This window comes from Scardinius erythrophthalmus (genome assembly GCF_964197995.2).
Source record: "Scardinius erythrophthalmus genome assembly, chromosome: 17".
In the NCBI taxonomy this organism is placed as follows: Eukaryota; Metazoa; Chordata; class Actinopteri; order Cypriniformes; family Leuciscidae; genus Scardinius; species Scardinius erythrophthalmus.
The window spans coordinates 20,402,443-20,426,624 of record NC_138237.1 but is presented as its reverse complement, the minus strand read 5'-3'; the positions used below and the strand labels follow the sequence as shown (position 1 = coordinate 20,426,624).

Below are 24,182 nucleotides of genomic sequence, written 5' to 3'. Positions count from 1 at the left end.
CTTAAGCATCAGAGGCATTAAAATTCCAACAAATGTCACATGGAAAAGGGAATAACGCCACCTCTTAAAATCACAGATGCCTGAAATGAATTAAGTTCTGAAGCTTGAATACAAACACTCAAACCTCTTCTTTACTAACTGAAATAAGTATAGACGGATAAGAAACCGACTACTTAAATAAAAACACTTGAATCAGAAGTTTAATTTTGACAACTTTATCAAAGAAAGAAATGAAATTGATGTCAGCAGTGGAATTACACTGAACAGAACAGACACATGGAGCTCACTTCCTGACCTAAAGGCATTGTGCAGCCTCGGTGCTAAAAGAACACATGATCAGGTCAGACACTCTTCCCAGAGCTCGGAAGATTCACTAAATGGGTTGTGGGGGTTGGGAAGTCATAATACGAATAACTGTTTGGTGTGTGAAAATATCGTCACAGTATAAGGAGCCTGTTCATAAAGTTCTCTTTGCTTAAATGTCACACTTTTTGTCTATAGTGATACATAGGATTGTACATAAAGGAAAGAAGACAAAGCAAACAGCATGTGTGCAAACACCTTCAGGAGGTCTGGCCAGCAAAGATGCATTTACATACACACAAACAGCATCCAAACTGAAAAAGCTCAATACCTTATAGCACAATAGTTCAGTTTACTTGTGTAAGCACATTATTAGCAGTGACATCTGGTTTTGTAGCTTCAAAAATGAACAGCAAAATTAATGGGTTCAACAAACCTTAAAAACATCATTTTTCAAAGTTTAGAATTTAAAATGCATACGTTTTGATCACTGTAATGGTCCACAAAAACATGGCATTTACAAGATGTCTTTTGAAGTCACATACTTCATTTTAGAGTAGCTAAACAGCTTTACAAATCTCTTGAGTGCTTTATTCTCAGAGTTTTGGGTAACAGCTCAACAGAACACAGATTTTAAATCATTACAGTGCTCTGGTTCATACTGAAACAGGGTTTTATTTAGATGTTTAAGCCAGATACAAAAAGAAAAGCTCTCTGAGTGGGCCTGAACTAATGATCTTACGATGAATTGAATACCAACTCCCATGGGCACAATCATGCAGCGTCTCATGCTTTAAGCCTTTCCTTTTAAATTTAGTTAAAAAACAAAATGAAAAAGGGGGTGCATTCTGCACACACTTAAAGAAAAGAAAACCCTTGTGACAAACTTATATTGTAGGTCCATTTTCTAAATCTGTTTGTCATCATGTTTCAAGTGTTTGTCATTGTATCAGTAGCTCTGAATGACTCAAAGAAATACTTCTAGCAGCGAAAGAGCAAGACGTAGGGTGAGAGATGGGACGTGGATGGATTGGGTTTTATATTTAGATGTCTGAGCACCCTCCTCCTCCTCTCCTCCTATCGGTCCATCTCGTCCAAGAGGGGAGTGGCGTCTCCGGCGATGGACATGGGTGTGCTTTCGATCATGGGACTGGGCGAAGGTCGGGGTGTCATGCGGGGTGTCTTTTGCTTTCGCCGCTCAGCTTCTTTCTCCTGCAGCCACTGTTCAGCCATCTTACCCCAATCCACGGCAGTGTGGGAACTTGTCCTGCAGGGAACACAGATGAGTTTTACTACATCGTACCCCATATTAATTTAATTACACACAAAAAAAGAAGTGAAAAAAAAATCTTGTGAAATGCCCATTGTCAATTGCATAGCAATGTATGAAGCGCTTCTCACACAGAAGTCTCTTTCAAACCAAGCAGCTTTCTATTGGTCAGCACAGCAAATTGACGTGACAAACTTAAACATTAAACATGTGGATTCCTATTGAAATTAAATTTCCAATGCGTAAAAAATGTCACAGGCTTAAAGAAATGCAAATTCATACTCTGAAAGTAGATGGTGCTTATGGAAATGCAGAAATATAGTTAATCTGGTACACAAAGCATTGCGTAACTTTGATTCAAAACGGAAGTCAAACAATATTTACGCTTTCAAATGCCATTCGGTTTTTTGTATTTGATATGGTGTTTATCAAACCACATCAAATACATGAGTGCGGAGACAAGAGAGCCGGTTCCAGATTCTTTCTCTGTCATTCACTATCACTTAACCAAATACTCATGAGCGCCACAAACTTCTAGTTGCAAGTAACAGCTCTGGTCATGCGACAAAACCTGAATCTTATTGGTTGGCCAATTTTCTTTAAAGTGCGATGGAAGAGAGATTGGAACACCTCTCCATAAAAGAAACTTTGTGTGAGAAACTTGAGCGATGTGGCTAACAAGGTTCTGTGTATTGAAGAAAGCAGTAGCACTCACTTGGGCTGTGGCGTCCGCACTCTGGATGACGAGGACGATGGAGTGGAGGACGAATGCTGATGGTGTCCGTGTGAGGACTGTGGTGTACTGCTGGGATACTGGGGCGTGGTCATGGCCTGCTGTTGGCCAGGTGTGGTGTAAGAGTAGCTGGGCGTCATCAAGGGTGTGGCCATTGGCTGCTGGGGCGTTGCGAATACCTTGAAAATATGGAAAGGCAGGGATAGAATATTAAATATTAGCATGCTCTGTTTTGACACAGTAGGATAAAGAAGCAAATAGGTGCAGGTCTCGTACATAAGCGCTGCTGCTGCCGCCTCCTCCTGCACTGCTGCCGCCACTGTAACCATACTGACTGGAGGCCCACTGGGCCGGCGTTGTGTTGGGATTCTGGCCCTGCCCTGTAACCGCCGCTATGGCGTTGAACATCTGGGATGTCATGTTTCGTGGAAGAGCGTTGACGGCTCGAGTCAAGTCTGAGAGTGAGGGGACAGGTGTGCGTTTTAAAATACATTCATGAGAAGAATCATTTGAGAAGCTTCAGATGTTTTCAGGTGAGAAGTCAGCATGTCTGACATACCTGCAATGTTAATGTTGGCAGGTGTGGCGTTCACTGATGCTGGTGTTCGCGTTCTGCTGCTGGTTGGTGTAACACCTTTAGAAAGACAACAACGCTGCATTAAAAGGAATAATAATGATGCTAGGCCAGAGCTGGGGTTTACATAGAGAATCCTAACCTGGCACAGGATCCTGGTAGTGGTCCTTGAACCAGCGGAAGAGACCATTGACCGTAGAGAATACCTGAGACCGATACCTAAAGCCATCTGGAGTGATGGTTACATATTCTATCCTGCAAAACAAAAGCAAAGCGCTATTAAAAAAAATTGACGTGTCTAGTGCTCTGTTCTGGTTGGGTAGTGAGCGTTACCTCGGCTTCCCTCTAGGCTGGTAACCCAGGAGAAATTTGCCCGGTAGGTCTCTACAAGCTGAAACGTAGTAGGGGATGAATGTCGGCTTCTCTTTCTTGGACCTTATGAGAAGCTCCTCCATTTTCTGTACAAACGCAAATAAACAACTCCTCATCTACAATTTGCAGAGGCCATTTCATAGTATATATCTAGATGAAGAGAACAGAAAAATGGTAGTTCCTCAGAATTATAACATACCTTCCTATCACCTCCATTGCAGTCGTGAAAGTACTTGTGGCCGAGCAGATCTCGTGCAAACGCAGCCATGGGCTGGACATATCTGGCTGTTATTTCATCCAGATCCTCAAATTCCTGCAGATAACCACGACTACCATTAGATTTCAGATATACTGCATGAACGAATTGTGCTTCTCCACTATAGTTCAAAAGTTCGGGGTCAAGATAAAAAAAAAAAAAAAAGTTTGCTCTTATTTAGCAAGAATGCAGAATAATTATCAAAAGTGGCAGTAATGACGTTTATAATATTACAAATGTTTTCTGTTCTTTTGAACTTTCAATGTATCAAATAATTCTGAAACCAATGTATCAGTTTCCACAAAAAAAGTTACTCTTTCACATCTTCCTGAGCTTGAACAGACATATATACACAAAATTATTCACATCGAGTAATATCGTAAACATAGTCGATTATGTCATAAATTAATATAAATACATGATAAATAAAATGCATGTTTAACAGTGTATTGGATCCATGCAACTCTTAAAGTGACAGCAGCATAATAATCCTGCTGCTGTCTGTTTTTATATTTTAATCAAACAACAGACAGGGAGAAAAAAAAAAACCTCACTGCTCTTGACTGAATAACTTTAATAAGGGTTAATCTATATTTATACAGATATTATACATTTGTTTACTATTTCTGCACCTGAAAATCTAGTTTAGACCCCAAACCTTTCAATGGTGATGTATGTGCAAGATGTAGCAACAGCTCACCTCATTGTTGATCCAGAGAGTATGTCCAAGGCTGAAGGCATTCTCTTTGCCCTCCTCACGCACATCCACATGCTGATAGATCCCATCAGCCACCTTCCACGTGACCGTCAGGTGGTTCTCCCCTTTACTGCTGGGTCGAATAACTACGTCACCCTGGTCCATGGATTCCATCATCTTCTCCGCTTGTTTGAAGTTGATGTTGTGGAAGGACGGGTGAGCGATCACACGCTTAATGTAAGCTAGTGAAAAGAAAACGAAAATCATACCTGCATCACTTGAAAATATGGTAAATGCTCTCAAAAAGAGGTTGTGTCAATACTGACTGGTTCTCTGCTGTTTCTTCTTAAGCTCCTCTTCCTGTTTGACATCATCTGTCTCAGCATCAAAGTCATAGTAGGTGTCTTTGGGAAGCTTCCATTCATTGTTCTTGTCGCTCAGATCAGATGTTCTACAAGTGAGGTCCACATTGAACTTTTCGATGTCAATCTTCATGATGCGGCAGTGCACAGTCATGCCAACCTATAAGTGGAGATCCAGGCATAAGTATGTCAAAAGGAGATTCAGACTTATTTAATGTATATTGCATATAAATGAATGACAGATAAAGTAAAGAAAGGAAATTTGAGATTAGCTCACCTTGACCCTCTCCTCAGGGTGTTTGACCACCTTGTCACTAAGAAACTTGGTTGGGATAAAGCCCATGACGGCGTTATCTAACCTGGTTCTCACTCCGATGGCTTGACCAGGACAGGAGCCGCTGTCAAAGTGATTCCACACCTGAGAAAAACAACATCATGATATGAGTATTTGGCAAAATGTGCAAAAGCTAAAATTTCCATGATCTCAATCCACTGAAAGGTAACAAAAGATTCCCACCTCACTGAGCTCAGGAAAGTTGTCCTGCTGGCAAAAAGGACACTGCCAGAGTCCCGTCTCATCATTACGAATGGCCTGGTCGTAACTCTCACCCTGTGGCCTTCTGTGAGCGATGCCAGTCACCACACAGGTGATAAGTTTACCTATATGTGCAATAAGATTCAAACATATTTTTTTTGTGCCAACAGTATCAGGACAGAGAACATCACAGAACACTATAAAATATGCAAATCTGTAGGTTTATAATTATATTTTACTCTATGATCAAAACGTTCAGGTAGTATTTACCAATATAGAAGGTCTCAGGCGTCTCCTTGGTAAGCATGTTATAGACCTCTTCAGTGTTGGGAGGTCTGTAAGGGGCTCTCAAATCTTTATATCTACAACTAAGCTCCGCTCGGATGTCATACAGCGTAATTCCCTTATTGCCATAACCCTGAAAGAAAGAAAAAAATGATATGGTTACAGAAAAAAAGGTTTAGTTCAGTCAAGTATATGGTTGAACAGCTTATGCTGTATTCCTCGATTGTTGCTTAGGATAAATGCGCCTTCAAACACAACAAACATAAGCATTCTATCCAAAATGAAGACCAAAACAAAGCTCACCTGTCTCTCCAGCTCCTCAGCAAAAGCATCCAGATCCAGGTCCTTTAGTCTCTCTGGGTTCTCAAGGATCTCCTCTAGCGCTCCGGCTGGGTTGGCATCTTCTGCCGACTCGTCGTACTCTAGAGCATCCACTGCCATTTTACGCGCCCACTCATACGTTTCAGGGTGCACTCGGGAACCGTCCAGAACCTCAATGTAGGAGTCAGTGCTGCAGAGTGAAAGAAGACATTTTTCATCTCGCCTGTCAGTATGCAGCATAATTCAGAGTGAGCTGGTGGTCATTCACACACATTGGCCCTCATTTATCAATCTTGCGTAGAAACGGGCGTATATATTGGCGTAAGATTATGCTTACACTCTTCTCATCGCCTGATTTATGAAGCTGTGCGTACGTTTGAAATTCTGGTGTACGCAATACCTGCCCTTGATAAATGCCGCGGCTGAAATCGATCGTCATTAGAATAACACGCCCCTATATATTCAAGTCTCCGCTCCCCCCACGCCCTCATTTTACGCCATGGACACACGGAAGACGGCAAAGAAGAGAAACTTCTTTGAGAAAGAGAAAGCGAAACCAGGGAAGTGGAAAGAAACAAAATTGATTTCTAGATTTTTATTATAATATTTATTATTAATGACGCTTATTGTTATTTAGAAGAAGAATGTCGTTATTATTATTATTTGTATTATTATTATTATTATTATTGTTTAAAATAAGAAGAATGGCATTTTTATTATTTTGTCAGTCTGAATTATTTTTTTGGGCCTTTCATTACTAAACCCAGTCCGTGCACACCTGCCGGCCCTAACCCTGGCCTAACCATCGTTTCAAAGAATAGTAGGCTACAACGGCGAGCGCGTCGAGTATAAACGCCTCGTCCGTTTGGGGAGGTGCGCGCGCCCTCTGCGGAGACTCGCGCTGCGGAGCCAGGCGAAAGTATAAACAAGGCTTGAATCGTCAGGTAAAGCGCACAGGCTCGCAACTGAAGGAATACATATGCCTACAATTCAAATGCTTTGGTAAATTCACTTTTGATAAATGAGGGCCATTATGTTTAGCATCTTACCTGTCACCAAGAGAGGCAGTGTCGATCTTGATAAAGCCAGCACAGTTTATAAAAACTTTGGGTCCCATATGACACATGGTGACCAACTGGGTACGGTTCTCTAACCTAGTGTTGTTCTGTTTAAGAATCTGAGGAACATTGGGAAGGTGCAGAAGATAATTTCAACATTTAGTTCTAGCAAAATATTTTACAAATAGAGAACAGCAAACACCAAAAGTGAGTGTTCTCACCTTGAGCAGGTGTGAGCCTTTCCTAGATCCAAGGCCACAGATGTACTGGACTAGGCTCTGGGTGTAAGGGTGAGCAATGGCACGGTTCACATCAACACCAACCTCGTTCACCCGGTTTATAAACTCACAGTAGAGAGCGCTCAGCAGCTCCTCTTTCACTACATGCTCCTGTATAACATTTAAATGAGAATACATGAGAATTGATTCACAAATAGCCTTCATTTCAAACCTGAAAGAAAAATTCTGTGTCAATTCAACCAGAAGCCCCAAAATCAATTTTTTTATTTTGTTAAAAAAAAAAAAATCTGAAGAAAGACTTCCATAAATAGTGATGAAAGCCAAAATATTAAATGCCATGGATAAAGACTGAGTAATCCACTATTTTTTAGAGGGGGTTCAAAACGGCAATTTTCACACAAAATCTAAATCCAAATTACAGGAGAAAATGACATTATAGTATTGCAGTATCATTTCATTTTTACACAGAGATTGATAAGTCTATTAGTAAAATCTGTTGACTTAAGCAATCTTTGTTGCATTATATGCCAATGGACACTTTTCATGCTCATCAGATTCAGTAAAAATAAACAAAATCCTTTCTTCCAATTTTCCCTAAGAATGATTCAATTATAGAATCTTATGAATAAACTATTGAGAGCAAATTAATGTGCCTCAACTTGACCATTTCAGTTTGGCACTGAAATATTGTTAAAATTGGTATGTTCTATGCAGTTGTTTTGATAGAAGACATTTCTAGTTTTAACATTCTCTGTTCTTCAGACATTCCTCCTTAAATACAGTAAGCATCAGCTGTTTGAAAAGTTACCCATATTTGGTTTTCAACCATTGAAAATGGGTAAAGTTCAACAATTTGCACATGGAGTCGCATTAAAGGGACACTTCACCCATTTGCATTAAGCTTTGCATTGTTAGAAACCCAGTCATACTATTGAATGGTCGTGCAACACTCTCTCATTTTCCCCTGAGACGGGAGAAATCTGTTATTTACCTCTTACACTTCCTCCTACAATGACGCAAAAATCGTCATTTTGCGTCATTGTAGGAGGAAGTGTTTAGAGGGGGGGATTTCTGTTAAGACTACAGACACTAGTTTCTCATCTTTCCCAGGGTGGGGCGCGCTCACGCTACAGACCTATTACAGATCAGTGGGTGGGACTTTACTCTCTGAAACTGAAAGCAATATCCTCCATCTTGTTTGAAGCTAAGCTAACAGGCGCTGTGGAGACAGATGTAAAGTTATGACAATAGCGGAGGAGAGTGCTCAATATGATATAGAAGAAGAGGATTTTTTCTCCTGGACGAAATCTCTGAATCAGACGAGGACACGGACGTTTGTGTTGAGAACTATCCTAGTTTCGCACCGCATATGTTCTGACTGAACATCCAGGTACCATGCAATAATTCACCTTTTCGAAAGAAATACAAACGAGGAGTAATGCACTATATGAGTTCGCCAACTAACTAGACATTTTGTGTGAATGTGAAATGAATTACAAGCTCTGGTAGTAGCTAGCCTTGTAGACGGAAGAGTGATTTCTCTTATAGGCAGATATGCGCTTTCTGGATTAGTGGGAGTGGCTTGCGGAGCTGTGCAATGTGGTGCATTGTGGGAGTTGTTGTCTTTCATACAAATGCGTTCTGAAATTATTTTTTGTCTTTTCTCGCTCACGAAGGCACCAAATTCAAAAATTATTTTACATTTCGACTACATATATGACCCACTTTAAATAAAAAACAATGTTCAAATGGGTGAAATGACCCTTTAAGATCCCAATATCTCTGAGAATGAACCATATATGGGACCTTAAAAATGAACAGAAAAATAAATGTTTGATAAGAACCAGAATCTAAAAGAAGTTAAGTACTAAAATTAAACAAATAAAAATACATTAAAAACTACATAGAAATGTAAAAAAAACAATATAATAAGACTAATAATTTAATAACACTGACATACATTGCAAGGTTTTACACAAATACAGAAGTAATTAATAGGGCTGGAAGTGGAACGACACGTTGACATAATTTATCGGTTTAATCCCCTGTCATGTTTTTAAACATAAATGGCAGAAAGTAAGTCATTAGATGAAAGAATGGGCTGGTACCTGTAGGGGATGCAGTTTCAAACACAGGATGTCTTCATCGGTGCTGCAGACTTGGGCAAACTCCACTAGGGGGTCCTGAATCTTGCGAGCCACAGACACAGCCTGCCGAAGCAGAGGTGGGTAGTCTCTGAAGTCCGCCTATGAGAAGAGCAGAATGTGAAAGAAACATTAGGAAAGGTATAGCCTGGAGCCTTCAACAACGGTTTATTTGTCAAGTTTAATCGCACTACACTGACCTCAGACTTCTTGCTGTTCATATAAAGCATAGCCAGCTCGTTGTCCACCAGCTCCACTCCCACCGCAGGCAGAGAGGAGTCCTGCTCCAACTCACTGATGGTGCGCTTGATGTCCTCCAACACCATATGAGCATCACTACACACGTACAGAAACAGGATTAACATGTGGCCCAATAAAAGTTTATGGCATTTTTAAAACAAAAGGAGCAACAATAAACATACCGATTCTCCCCAGCAACTGCAACAACATGTGGCTTCTTACTAAGGAGGAATTTCTTGAGGTTTTCAATGTCTTGAAGCTATGGAAACACAACATATGTTTTAAAAGCCACAACACTGAACTCAACTCGAGTTAATAAATGGTAAATGGTAATTAGTAAATGGCTTTCAGGGCTTCTGTTTCTTCACCTTTTTCTCTCTTTCATCCTCTCTCCATGCATTTCTCCTCTTAAGGAAATAAGGTAGCCTGAGGAAGTCCACAACCTCTCCTTCACCATTGATGAGGGAGCAGAAAACTGGTGTGTCTCTATTTAAACAAGAACATAGCAACAAATTATTAAACGATTAGTGTTATTCACTGAAGTGTGATTCACTTTAAGCTGGAATTAGTGAACCTTAACGCAAATTAAATACCAAATTGCCAATAACCGATATGGTGCTGATGCATCCCTATTTAAAATCAAGTGAAGTATTCTCTCACTTAGTACAAATATGTACCTGCCAGTAGCAAAGGCCACCCCGAGTACACGGATACCCTTTCCTTGTGACTCATCCATTAGGTCATCGTCCTCCTCTACCTGCTGATCAGGCCGATAAGGAGCCACCTTCAGGCAGTTATACAGCTTCTTGCAGCAAGACTGCACCACAGACACAAGAAACACAAATCAATATGTTTTAGGCCACAATTCGGCATAGAAACTGTTGGGTAGCTTTTAAAGGAAATGTCAATGTGGCACCTTAACAATATTGTCCTTGGCTTCAGCAATAAGCTTATTTTTCAGTTCCTTGGCCATCTGTGGATACAGGAACTGCTGAAGGGAACGTTCAATAGCAAGTGTTCTCTGCTTGTTCCATTCCTGCACCTGGTGACTGAACTCATCCCTGTAGTAGAACTGCTTAATCTCATCAAAGTATGTCTGATCTCCATACCTGTAGAGATGACCAAAAAACAACAACTTCTTAGTACCTCTTGTATATAATCCTTAACAACGCACGAATTGTTTCCAGGTTTTTAATCAAGCTAAAATTTTCAGGACACATCTATCACATATACCCTTTGACTCCCACAAGGTCAATGCAGATGTCTATGGCGAGCAGGCCTTCCTCCTCAGCCAGGCACATCTTCAAGAACTGATCTCCACTGAGCTCTTTCACAGGCTTGTTCTTCAGGTACTTGAAGGAATAAGCATAGTGCGCTTCATCCACATCCTGGGAAACATGACAGACATTAGCTGATGTGGAATTACTGACAAAAGAGCAAACAATGCAGTCACTGGCACATCAGTTCAGTCTGGGTTTGAATAGGAGTTCACTACGGTAACACTGTAGCAAAGCAATAACAATACCTACAGGCATCAACAGAATTCATTCTAGCTAAAGCTCTACCACAACAGAACTCTGCTGGGATGGGAAAGTTGCTATTTTGCTAATACCCTTTCCTTGATGAATATGGTTAAGCAATAGAGTAGAAGATAAACAAAAATACAACAGTTAATAAAATGATGGTAGAAAACTGACACTTTCTGCATAATATAAGGTAGGTCAGTAAATCCTAAGAACCAACCTTCTTTCCCTTCTTAGTTGGCTTGATGTTAATCTTGGCCCTCTCCTGGAAGGTCTGTCTGAGCACGTGCCTGACCAGCGGTTCACGGGCAATCTGCATGGCCACCATGTAGCGAGCGCCTTCCAGAACAGCCTCCGGGGTGCTAAATTGGCTATGAAAACATGAATAAATGTATGATTTATGAATAAATATGCAAATTGCAAACTTATTATTCAGAAAGCAGTGGGTAAAATACTTGAGTATCACAGGATTTTTTTTTAATAAGATACAATTTCAAGTTTTCATTGATCCATTACCTGCACACATAGTCCTTGGCCAGCTCCAAAGGCTCTGCAGGGAACTGCTCAGTTTCGTGCCTCTGATAACTGTCTCGCAAGTTTTCTCCAAACTGCTCTGGGGTCAGACCAAACTTCTTGGCAAGACCATCTAATAAAAAAAAAGTGTATATGAATTCATAACTTTCAAGGAGTTGCATTGTCATTATATATTCTGCATATAATTACATACAATATTAAAATAATACCTTAAAAAATTTTCCCCAATTTACATAATTCTATCATATTATAGAACATATTTCTGACATATAAAATATGTCGCTAATTATATAGACGCTTATTTTTGCAGTAGGTCAGGGACATTTTTTTGTCCAAAAATACATATATTGTTAAGTCTCATTTATATTTGCAGGATGTACACACCAAGGCCTGCGCTCTGGCAGATGCTGTACATATCTCTACGAGAGGCTTGTTTCAGATCTGGCCCTTTCTGCTCCTCTTCTTCCTCTTCCTCTTCCACCTCTGCTTCTTCCCCTAGCAGAAAAAAAAACAGGTGTTAGTCTAATGAATGGTTGGACATCATAATTGGCTCATTCAATGAAAACACAGCTATACCATCTTCCTCTGACACTTCCTTGATCTTCTTCAGTTTCTTTTTGTTGACCTTGGTTGCATTCTGCATCTTAGGAATGTCTCGGCCATAGTAGAGCAGGAAGTGGTTGTAGACGTCTCCCAGCTCATCGAGAGACTGGACATCTTTCAGTCTGTCAAAGCAGAAGAAACAAGTGATTGCTGTGGACAGCATAATATGTTAGAACGTTTGTTAGGTAGGTACTCATACCTCTCCATATCAGCAGTGTCTAGGGGACGAGTCGAGTCAGCCAGTGGCTTGTCAGGGTCAGCTGAGATCTGCTCAAATTGATAAGACTGCATTCGCTGGAAAAGACGTGTCAGGTTCTGCTTTCTGGTCTTCAGCTGGGTCCACTGAAGAGGACAACATAAACAGACACATTTAACTGTTAAATTAAAACAAAAAGCAGCAACCACAATGCATTCTGAGAACATTTTGATTGGGCCCTTACCTTCTCATCCCACTGCCACACCTTCCACAGATCATTAATGTTCAGCTCTGGCTCCACATACTCCTTCCTGTAGAATGCAATGAAGGGAACCTGTAGGATGGAAGAGAGAAGGGACAAGTTAATGCCAGATGATCTGTCTATCAAGTAAGTTTAAAGGCAGTGACACACCAAGCCGAAGCCAAAGAACTAGCGGCGACTAAAGCCGACTGTTATCGCCTTGCATCGGCTGCATCTGGAATAAAAATCTGAGCTTGAACCAAGCGGCTTGAGGCTGGCTGCAAAAGTGAGTCAAATCTGCATCTCCCCCATGTTGAAATGCCCAACTTTACAGCAGAAAAAAAAACATGTTTACAGCCTGAACAAAAAGTGGCTTTGGTCTATACAGCTAATTTTGCCCTTCATGACAACTGTGAGGGGGGTGAATTTTTTTTATAACTCATCCGTTTAAATTATATTAAGCCTTAAATTTCTGCATAATTAAGGGTGTGTCCACTTTTGAGTGACGGGTGAATTCCCGCTGCTGTGGTCATTAGTCATCATTAGCCGTTTGTCTGCTGTCTGTCAGCCGTCACGTTACCTCAGCTCATTGTCTGACTGTAAAAATAAATAAATTCGGGAGTGACGCGCTGCCAAGATGGCGACGGTCGGCTACGCCCACTTTAGGCTTCAAAAACAGTCTTCAGAAACCTACGGGTGACGTCACGGACACTACGTCCATTTTTTTAGTCTATGGCTTGAACACAGCAAAAGGACTACAGGCAACTGTCAACTAGCATGTGCATTCTGCACCTGCGTGCGGGTAAGGAAATAACAGCTATATCAGCAGGTATCAAGTGTGTATATTTGTCATTCAAACAGAGAAACCAAAACTAGGACTGCAGCCATCCAAACCGTAAACAAAGCAGCGCCAGCTTATTTTGAATAACAATCATTGATCACTTTCTTTATTCCAGATGGCTCATGTTGTTGAGTTGAAAACTCAGGTATGATGACGTAAAATTAGAACAGGCTTCTGTCAGTGCCGTCTTGACGTCTTTGCTCCCTTTCATCACTTTTGCTTTTATTTTCGTGCACTGACTAGCTAAACTGAACAGCCAATCAGAGTGATCTGTCTCAAAGATGGTCCGACGCCAATTCAACATGCTGAATGGGGCAAACTGCAGCTGACGTGAGAAAAACACAGCAAAAATTATCTGGACAGATGTTCACAGATGGCCGACCGACGGCTTGGTGTGTCACGGCTCTAATACACCCTATTTTCCCCCATGACTATACCTCAAAGTGTTGATTCCTCATAAAGTTCAGGGCTTCTTTGATTTTAGCAATAGTACTGGGGCCCTTTCTGCTGAAATTAGTGGCTGTCCCACGATCCAGATAGTCTGTGCTCTCCTACAGTGCAAACCAAAACAAAATAAGCATAGAAGTTAGCTTAGTGCCATGATATAAAAATTATGATATACAAACATTCAATTCCTACCTGCATGGAGATGGTTGGTGTGGAGAAGGCATTCCTGTAAATCCATTCAGCTTCTTCCTCCAGCTCATCATCCTCAGCAGGCTTTACAGGGATGGCCCTCAACTGCAAATGACAATAGGTTATAAAATATCCTTATTCCCAACCATTAAAGTAAACACACTTTTATCCACAGCCTAACGCAGATCCATACCTGGAATCTTTCTGGCATGTCTGTAGAGCGGATCTCATTGTCCTGATCAGTCATGTGGCTGCTCTCCAGCTCACTGGGCTCATAGATCTCAAAGATGCTACGACGGCCAACTCTTCTCTTGGTCTGCTTCTTCGGTCGATCCCATGACTCATCATCCTGATCCTCCTCTTCCTCTTCCGCATGATCATACGCCTCAGTGTCGAACTCAGCAAAGTCAAAATCACCCCCGAAAATCTCTTGAGCTTCTTGCAAAGCACTAGAATGTCAGAAAAGAGAGTAACGCTAGGGATAAGGAAGTCATATGGTTGAATGCCAGGGATTTAGTCCATCATACCAAGGAGGGAAGTCTAAATTTACATAATCAAAACATGGTTTACAGAACTTACGCATCAGTATAGCCAGAGAATTTCTTTCCCTTCTTTTTAGTGATGGGCTGTCCATCATCATCCACAATGAAATCATCAATGTCTGCAAAGATTTAAAAAAAAAAAAAACATCACTAAAATTCCACAGAATAGTAGCATAAGTATTATAATCCATGATGAATAGAGTAAATGTCTTTTCTACCAGATTCCTCATCGTCTTCCTCCTCTTCATCATCTCTTGGGTGAAGTGTGTCCACAGCCTCTCCTTCCTCCACCTCTCCATCTCCGTCTCCATCCCCAGTGAAGATCTCATCAGCGATCATGTCTTTCTCATCATCTTCCCCCTCATCATCCATGGTTTTTACACGAGAGTACTTCTTTTTCTGAACACACACGTTTTATGAATTCAAAATTAAACTCAAAAGTGGTGAACTGGTATCAGTTAAATGAGTGAAAAACTTGCAATCTAGAACAAGCAGAAACTTTGGTGACTCACCCTCCTCTTCACTTTCACTCCTAAATTCTCCTCAATGAGGTCCAGATCATCATCATCCAGATAGTCATCATAACCTGACAGATACACAAACTCTTTAATGAGAACTGAGCAAAATGAAAAAAAAAAAAACAATATAGAAAACAATATTTAATTTTCCCTTTTTTTTTTTCACGGTTTACGCTACTGAAATATAAATCAAAGACACCGTAACTGTTTTATTGCGCTCATACTCACAAGTCTTGAAACAAGGAATCATCACAACTAGGGTTGGGTATCGTTTGAATTTTAGTGATTCCAATTCCAATTCCGCTTATCAATTCCGATTCTTTTCGATTCCCAGTTTAGATTCCAGTCAAGCAAAAACATTTAGTCAAGCATTTATCTCAACCATATTTATTGTGTGTCTTTTGGCAAATTGTTTTGTTGCAGCTGATTTCCATGAACAAAAATCAGCAGCCTAAAGAACACTAATTTTTTAACAAAAAATACCACAGCAATAAACAACTGGACAAACTGATATAAATTTTAAACATTATTAAAGACAAGAGTCAAAGAGTAATAAAATAAGTACAAATAAACAAATTAGCAATGGCACAAATAAATACAAATTGTAATCAAATGTAAAATAACTGCAGTTTTTTTTTATAAATAAAATAGATTATTTAAAAGTTAGACAATGTATTCAGGCAAGATCAGTGAGTAGTTTTCTTTTTCTTTTGTTCTTTATTTAACATTGATGACAGACTGCGGCAGGTTTATTAGGCTGCTGTCACTTTAAGTCCCCATGCAGGATCCAATATGCATTTTCTTTCTCAACTGTTTAAGTTTACATAATAGCCTACATAACCGACTGCATCTATAAGTATGTTTTGACATAATTGTATGTGTATTTGTGCGTTCAAGCACAAGATGTGTACAGTATCATGCACTAAATGAGGGGCGGCTCTCTGTGCACGTGCAAAGAAAACAGCGCATGGTGCGAGAGCCGAATTGAGTTCTCTTTCGCATCATCTTGTTCTTGAAAATGGTTTGAAAACAGGAATTGATAAATATCCACTTGTTAACCCTAAAGGGTCGGTTCATGCAAAAATTAAAATTCTGTCATTAATTACTCACCCTCGTGTCATTCCAAACCTGTAAGAACCTTCGTTCATCTTCGGAACACAAATTAAAATATTCTAATATTCAAAAATATTATTAATTATATATATAATTCATTTTTGGGTGAACTAACCCTTTAAGTATCCGATTCCACAATTGGAATTGATTTTCGATCCCCAACCGTAATCACAACAGTATTATAATGACATGTTCTTTAGGAAACTTACTGTACAATTAGAAGAAACGCAATATTCACAACATTGCTTAATTCGTTATCTTCAGCAAAATAGCAGTGATCATATAGAGAATATTTGATTTCACTCAGCCCTAACGAGAACAACATTATTCACTAGTGAACTGACAAAACACAAAGATACAGAAGGATTTACTAATGTGGCTTTATCAGAGTAACCTACTTCGTTTCCTGCGGCGATGACGGACCTCTTCACCAGAGTCACTGTCCTCTTTCCCACTTGGCGCTTCTGGCACTTCTTCCTCTTCCACGTCACCATCATCGATGAGTCCTCTCAGGTTTCCATGCTCATCCTGATCTTCAGTATTCTCTTCTTCCTCTTCCTCTTCTGGAGCAATGAAGCAATTAATTAAACAGCAGAACACTAAAATGTGGTTTCTGGTAGTATTCCTGCCCTGGATGTGGCTTTAAGTAGGAAACATCTTACCATCATCTTCCATAAATCTCTGCGTCTTCTTGGGCTTCAGGTCTTTCTCCTCGAACTCCTCCTCCGACTCCTCAGCCTCGCTCTCGATGAAGTCAGACATGTTTGCAAGGCCTATGTGAAAATCCAAACAGAATTTTTTTTACAAGGGACCTGAGACAAATATGGTATGGGTATGATAAATATGGTATAGCATTCAATGGGTTTGGGGTATTGATAGTATTACAGTATGAAATGTTAAATTGAAACAATATTATATGATAAGACCTCTGTCATAACCAGTAAACTTCAATTTAAAACTAATAAAACCATTTAAAGGTCATACATCTAATCTGACAAATCACTTGCAGCAGTAAACAAAAGACTGACTGGATCGCATGACAAATAATCTTCACTAGTGGCTTAAATTGATTATTCTTGCACTAATAATTCAAAACAGCACTTTGCTTTATATGGTAATCTAATGTTTATGTTAAATATGTTAAGACATAACATTTGAATATAAATTAAGTAAATCCAGGCCAAAACACATATCGAAATGAACTTGATGTCCATGCAACTAACGTTAACTAGATAGATAATTTAGCTTAGCCAAGGAATATAGGACGCATAATTACCAAGTTTATACCTATTAAGAAATACCCTGAAAGATAGCGATGAATCAAGCGTAAACGGTATGCGACATGCTCTTTTTTTCTTTCTTTATTTAAAAATAATCACGTAACGACTGTCCGCGATGCTGTGGGAAGATCAAGGCCCACATGCTAACAGCTAACCTGTGCGAGAAGAAAAACAACCCCAGGAATTATTCGCCGCTTTTAAAAACACCTGACTGAAACTATCGAGCACTTACTTTCCCTTGCGAGGAAGCTCGATTAAAGACTTGAAAATATGCGACGAGGTGAAGAACGAGGCGTCACTTTAGGAGAAGCTTGATAGTGACAACAAAAACGGCTGAGGGTTACAGTCGGGATTCTCGTTCCGGTAAACACAAATTTAACTTCCGGTCGGGAGAAATTCATTTGCTGAAATTTTATAGATATCGTTGTGACCGTTTATGACATGAGCCAAATGTTATTGTCATTTTTTTAAGTTATAATTTAAATATTAACCATTTTGAATTCAAGTTTACCACATAATCTATTATCATAAACGAACTAAATCTCGTTTCTAGCCGACAATATTGTTTCTCCGAACCTGAAGACGGCGCGCTAACTTTTAGTGATTCACGCGCTCCATGTTACGTCAGTTAGGGGTTTTAAAGATTAGTTTTTCCATAGGGCTCAATAAGCCATGGAGAGTTTGGGGTTCTTGCGGGTACAGTTGTTCATATCAGTGTTATTGTCATGTATGTTTACGCTGTCCACTGGCAGTGAAATGAGTTTTGTAACGTGCGGGTCGGTGGTGAAGCTGCTCAATGTGAAACACAACGTCAGATTACACTCTCATGATGTCCGCTATGGATCTGGTGAGTGACTCATTCATAAACGCGGTTCGTCTCTCATCTATATGGAAGTGATTTAAACTTTGATGTAGAATATTATTTAACAACCGTCACTTATATTAATTTGAAGTGCATTTTTATTGTTTAGTACATTTATAATGCCTTCAGAAAGCTAACAGTGTTGAAATTTGACATTAGAAAACTTACATTCAATGTCTGTTTCTTTCTCTTTCTCATGAAAACATAAACATAAGTTTGTAGATGTTCTGGGTGGTTTAAAAGCATACTCTAGTTGTGTCCAACTGACACACTATGCAGTGTGTACTTATACTATGCACTATGTTCTCAACCGTGTAGTGTATTAATATGATAAGGTTATTTCATAATCCAACATCAGAGTCTGAGAGCCCTAGGCTACGCAATTAAAGCTAAGACAGTTGAATGGATGAACTGTCCAACATTCCTCACTTCATTTTTTTAGTGCATCATCGAAGTGCACTTCCTCTTTTTGGAATTTTCAGTGCGAACACAGTCATACTACTAAATTCATACTACTAAACGGCATAGAATAGTGCATAAGTACACAAATAGGGATGCACCTTCTCTCTATGATTTGTTAACGTGATTATTTAATTCCAGGTAGTGGGCAGCAGTCAGTGACCGGTGTGACCGCAGTGGAGGACAGTAACAGTTACTGGAGTGTGCGGGGCACCAGTGACGCCGCATGTCATCGAGGGAATCCGGTACAGTGTGGACAGAACATTCGACTGACCCATGTGAACACAGGCCGCAATCTACACAGCCACTACTTTACTTCCCCGCTTTCTTCAAACCAGGTTTTAATTTTCATCTTTTTAAAGGTGCTGTATGTAGAGTTTGATGTTACAACAGTGCAAGTTTACTTAAAAACTCTTCCCGTTTAGGAGGTCAGTGCCTTTGGCGAGAACGGCGAGGGTGACCATCTGGACGAGTGGACCGTTCTGTGTGCAGGCTCCGTGTGGCAGCGCGATGAGTCCGTTCGGTTCCGTCACACGGCCACTGACGCTCTGCTGTCTGTGACGGGCGAGCAGTACGGCAGGCCCATCCACGGCCAGAGAGAAGTGCACGGCATGATGATCAGCGGCTCGCACAGCTACTGGAGAACGATGGAGGGCATCTTCATGAAACCCAGTGAGACTGGATCCAGGGATTTCAGCAGTCCGTTACACACTGAGTTTTAGAGAAATGCTTCATACAAGCTGACCTGTATTTACCAACTGGCCCAGAAAAGGAACCTTGAGCTGTTCTGAAAAACAGTTTGATAAATTAAATTGTGCCTCATGCTCATTTTTAACACTTGAAGCATATCATTTTATTTTGCACAGCGTACACCACTGTTCAAAAGTTTGGGGTCAGTTTTTGTCCTTTAAGAAATCAATGCCTTTTTTTATTTCAGAGTAAGGACACATTCAATTGTAAGATTAATTAATCAAAAAATCCTGAAAAAAATTTTTTCACAAAAATTCTAAGCAGCACAACTATTTTCAACTGTTTCTTGTGCAGCAAATCAGCATATTAGAATGGTTTCTAAAGGATCATGTGACTGAAGGCTGGAGTAATGATGCTGAAAATTCAGCTTTTTTTGTATTTTTTTGAAGTATAGCCTTGATGAGCATAAGAGACTTTCAAAAACATAAATCTTACTGACCCTCCGGCCTAAACTTTTGAAAGGTAGTGTATAATAAGGCAATCAGAAATTTTGGAAGGCGGAAAGAAGCCACATTTATCTTTTCAAACAAATGTTCAAAATTAATGCCACTATTTTACAGATTTCATAATTATAAGGCAAAATTACATTCAGTGTTTTAACACAAGTTTTAACTTGAGTCATTAATGTTTTGTGCTCACTTTTGAGAATATTTAATGGCCGTTAATATATAAAAATCATGGCCATCTGTTTGCATCATAAAATTGGCCCACAACTGTTCTCAAAAAACAACAACAACCTATCAAATATAAATGAATTGCACACAAAACAAACTTGAACTGCTTGATGCTGACCTCGTAGTGAAAACACTACAGCAGCAGTGCTACATTATACTGCCACAGTATTAACATTAATCTCATTGAGAAACTTGCAGTTATGTGGTGCTGTGTAATGATGTTTAAGGTTATTTTCCTAAAGGAAGCCATAACTCACTTCTGATAAAAGCTCCTGTACAACCATTAGTATCAAACTTGCACATTTGAATATTACCACTCTGGGAAAGCAAGTATCTTTCTCCTAATAAGGCAATTTCCTAAGTTTACATCAAGTAGGTAACATCATTTTTTAAAGTGCCATCTAAAATCCTTAATTTCATTCTAATGTACATTTGAAACAAGTGCCTTTGTACTTTTTATTCATTTACATTGATTACATATAGATGCTGTAAGATTTAAGTTACATTTTAAACAATTGAGAATGTTAACTTGAGGTGATCTGTAAATGTTTTTTTGTTTGTTTGTTTACATGGTTGGGGTCACAGCTGTATATCTGAGTATATCTCAGAACACATTTTGAAGTATTCCTCATTAAACATACTCTAGAGTTTAATACCTCAGACTATCACATTCTACGTCAGACCTCGGAAAACAGTATTATTGTTCTTTTTTTTTTATAAATATGTCTGTGCTTTGATGGTTGTTAGATTCTTTAAATTAAAGAAATCAAGACTGGCTTATTCATTCATGGTCCTTCTTGTATCATATGTAGATATGTACAGCTTGAGAAGAGAAGCGCATCATTTTTTTAAATTTATTATTTAATTCATTTATTTTAGTCTTATTTGTAGGAACATCCAATTGTGCCCCCTATTGGCCAACACAACAATAACAAAAAATCATGATGATGATAACAATAAATGGATGCAAAGATATGTTTATTGTCATGTTCAATAAATAATTTTCTTTTATTCATATTCTTTATATGTAATGATACCTTTTTGTTTAGAAACCATATTGCTGTAATCTGACTGTCAATCCACATCCTGCATGCAATATGTATATGTATTTGCATATTAATAATCCTTCTTTTGATATAATCCGTAAAAATACATACATATAAAATTTGGCATGCTTCAAATTCAGAGGAAGTTAGGATCTGGATTGAGAGTAAATTAATTAAAAAATTCCATCAACCTTTGCAAGATTAAAAAATAAATAAAATACCAATATAAAACATAAATATTATTAATCAACAAAATATAAAATACAGTGTCAAATAAAACCTGGACCGATTTACATTTTCAAAATGTCCATAAACTAGTTTTTTTGTATATTCTAACAACAAAATGGCAACAAGCAGAGCAATACACAGAATAATGTCTAGTAAAAATGACTCAGGACATTTTTAAACTTTAGTCCAACAATCTGCCTTTGTGATAATTGAAAGAAATAGCAAATACTCTTATAACATAATAAAATAACAAGGTGCAACACTTTAAATTGATACCGTACCTGTCAATTCTTTAACGTTTAAAAAGAAGACACTTACGCTCATCAAGCTGCATTTGTTTAAACGAAAATAAACACGATTTATTCCAGTAAAAATTATTTATTATTTATGTAATTTATTCCTGTGATGGCAAAGCTGAATTTTAGGCAGCCATTTCTCCAGTCTTCAGTGTCACATGATCCTTCAGAACTCATTCAAATATGCTGATGTAGTGCTCAGGAAACATTTTTTATTATTATTATCAATAAAACAATTTTTGCTGCTTATTAATTTTTGTGGGAATGGTGATACTTTTTTCAGGAAAAGTTCAATGAACAGCATTTATAAAATTTATTAAAGCATTTATTAAATTGTATTTCATAACACTATGTCTTTACTGTCACTTCTGATCAATTTAATGCATCCTGGATGAATACAAGTTTTTTTTTTTTTTTTTTTTAACCACAAATGTTTGAATGGTGTCATTGTTTCCGTAAAAATGTTAAGCAGCAAAAACTGTTTTCAACATTGATAATAATAATGATAATAAGTGTTTATTGAGCAGGAAGTCAGTAGTATATCAAAATGATTTTTGAAGATCATGTGACACTGAAGATTCAGCTTTGTCATAAATTACATTTTTAAATATATTAAAATAGAAAACAATTATTTTAAATGGTACAATTTTCTTTTACAATATTACTGTTTTTACTGTGTTTTTGATTAAATAAATGCAGTCTTGGTGAGCAGAAAATACTTCTTTCGATTTAAAGGGGTGGTTGATTATGATTTCACTTTTCTAACTTTAGTTAGTGTGTAATGTTGCTGTTTGAGCATAAACAACATCTGCAAAGTTATGACGCTCAAAGTTTAAAGCAAAGGGAGATATTTTCTTCTACAGAAATTGTTTTTTTTTAAGGACTACAACAAACGGCTGGTAGGGACTAAACCACATTAAAAGGCTAAAAGTTTTTGAAATTTTCAGTGCATGTCTGTGTGAGGTAAAAGGACAGGAGCTCTTGAAGCTCCACCCCCTGTGCCGGGAGCAGCAGCTCATTTGCATTTAAAGGGACAGACACAAAAACAGTGCGTTTTTGCTCACCCTCAAAAAGTGTCAATTTTAACATGCTATATAAAAATATTTGTGGGGTATTTTGAGCTGAAACTTCACATACACACTCTGGGGACATCAAAGACTTATTTTACATCTTGTGAAAAGGGCATTATACCACCCCTTTTAAAAATTTGTTTCCAAACTTTTGACAGGTACTGTAGGGAATTTACACTGAATTACACTCCTGTTTCCAACTTATTTTTGGTAAAAGTTACTTTTTGTCACTTCACAATGCTAAAAGTAACTTTCCTTCTTTACCACTGTCCCATCACAAGGATTTCAAATCTTGAAGCCCACTAGATGGAGCCATTGATTCAAAAGCTTCCTCATTCCAAAGCAAATACTGACAGAATACAAAGCACCAGTCTTTAATCAAGCACGCCGTTCAGTGAAATTCTGGAAAACTGACAGGAACTTTGTCCAGTAAACTGTTCCCAATAATCCGCTTTTCCTTTGCAGTGTATTTTGGCACAGAATGCTGGTACTGTTTCAGATAAATTTTGCTCACAAGAATGAAACAATGGGAGTTCAGATATTTAGAATGATGCTCTCCGCAAATGCCTATAAGCAGTACAGACCTTGAAAAAGCACTGTATTAGTGTTCTGAACATGCAAACATGACACAGTCAAACAGACGACTCTTTTGTGTGGCACTATATGCATAAATACACATGCAATATAGGAGGAGTGTGACAAACAGCTGTAAGTATACACAATAATAAGGAACACAAGGAAGGAGACTGATGTGCTCACACATTATAAATATATAGACAAACAGGTATAGACAAATACTTATATTACACACATAGACTCTAACTGTAAAAGAAAAAGTGCTATTTTAGAGATTGACCAGTTTACTTCTGGTTGATTCAGAGCAATTTATGTTGCATTCACTGACTCTCTGAACCTGAGAGTGAATAAAAACTCAAAATGGACCAAAAAGTCCAACTGTGTAGCAGACACTTCCGCAGAAGTTCAGTGTCATATAGTTAAACCAGACAATAGTATGCAAACATTGAGAAGACTTTGATACTATATCAAAGAGAGTATTATACTCTCTTCTTCCGTAGACACACAAAACGAGAGATTATATGAAATGAATGAAACAGACTTCTAAAAAGACAATTCTGTTTACACATAATGCACAAGGGCACCACATAATGGAGTAGTGTGGAATTTAATTAATCCCACTTGCTTTGCAGAATATGAACCCTGTTAATGTACAGCCACAAAGCATAACTCATAATTTGTAACTCACATTATGAAGCAAACAATGAGAAATCAGGCTGCTTCTACTCACTCTAAGTAAACTACCATTCAAAAGTTTGGGGTCGAAGAAGTTTTTGAAAGAAGTCTCTTCTGTTCACCAAGTCTG

The 24,182-nt window shown here is 38.6% G+C and overlaps 2 protein-coding genes across 3 annotated transcripts; one reads left to right on the top strand and one right to left on the bottom strand.

The window, feature by feature from the left end:
* Positions 1–171: 171 nt before the first annotated feature.
* supt6h (SPT6 homolog, histone chaperone and transcription elongation factor) lies at positions 172–17,804 on the bottom strand. 2 transcript variants are annotated; one of them, XM_081391573.1, is made up of 37 exons: positions 17,649–17,804; positions 16,799–16,909; positions 16,535–16,699; positions 15,018–15,091; positions 14,724–14,904; positions 14,543–14,624; positions 14,157–14,412; positions 13,967–14,068; positions 13,765–13,878; positions 12,490–12,579; positions 12,249–12,391; positions 12,023–12,171; positions 11,831–11,941; positions 11,429–11,558; positions 11,133–11,283; positions 10,623–10,777; positions 10,306–10,498; positions 10,067–10,206; positions 9,758–9,875; positions 9,572–9,648; positions 9,350–9,485; positions 9,114–9,251; positions 6,988–7,155; positions 6,758–6,885; positions 5,691–5,898; positions 5,373–5,520; positions 5,085–5,227; positions 4,845–4,985; positions 4,532–4,727; positions 4,209–4,447; positions 3,452–3,565; positions 3,214–3,338; positions 3,023–3,135; positions 2,866–2,940; positions 2,583–2,761; positions 2,289–2,485; positions 172–1,570 (listed from the first exon to the last, which is right to left on the bottom strand). In XM_081391573.1, exons 2-37 carry the CDS (start codon positions 16,896–16,898, stop codon positions 1,381–1,383), a joined length of 5,169 nt encoding a protein of 1,722 aa, XP_081247699.1. In that variant the 5' UTR covers positions 16,899–16,909; positions 17,649–17,804; the 3' UTR covers positions 172–1,380. The 2 variants fall into 2 exon arrangements, with proteins under 2 accessions (XP_081247699.1, XP_081247700.1); XM_081391574.1 differs by having other exon boundaries at positions 16,535–16,696; positions 17,649–17,772.
* Positions 17,805–17,819: 15 nt separating this feature from the next.
* On the top strand, positions 17,820–21,184 carry sdf2 (stromal cell-derived factor 2). The gene is made up of 3 exons (XM_081391572.1): positions 17,820–18,263; positions 18,879–19,075; positions 19,163–21,184. The coding sequence occupies exons 1-3, from the start codon at positions 18,089–18,091 to the stop codon at positions 19,457–19,459; spliced, it is 669 nt and encodes a 222-aa protein (XP_081247698.1). The 5' UTR covers positions 17,820–18,088; the 3' UTR covers positions 19,460–21,184.
* Positions 21,185–24,182: the final 2,998 nt, after the last annotated feature.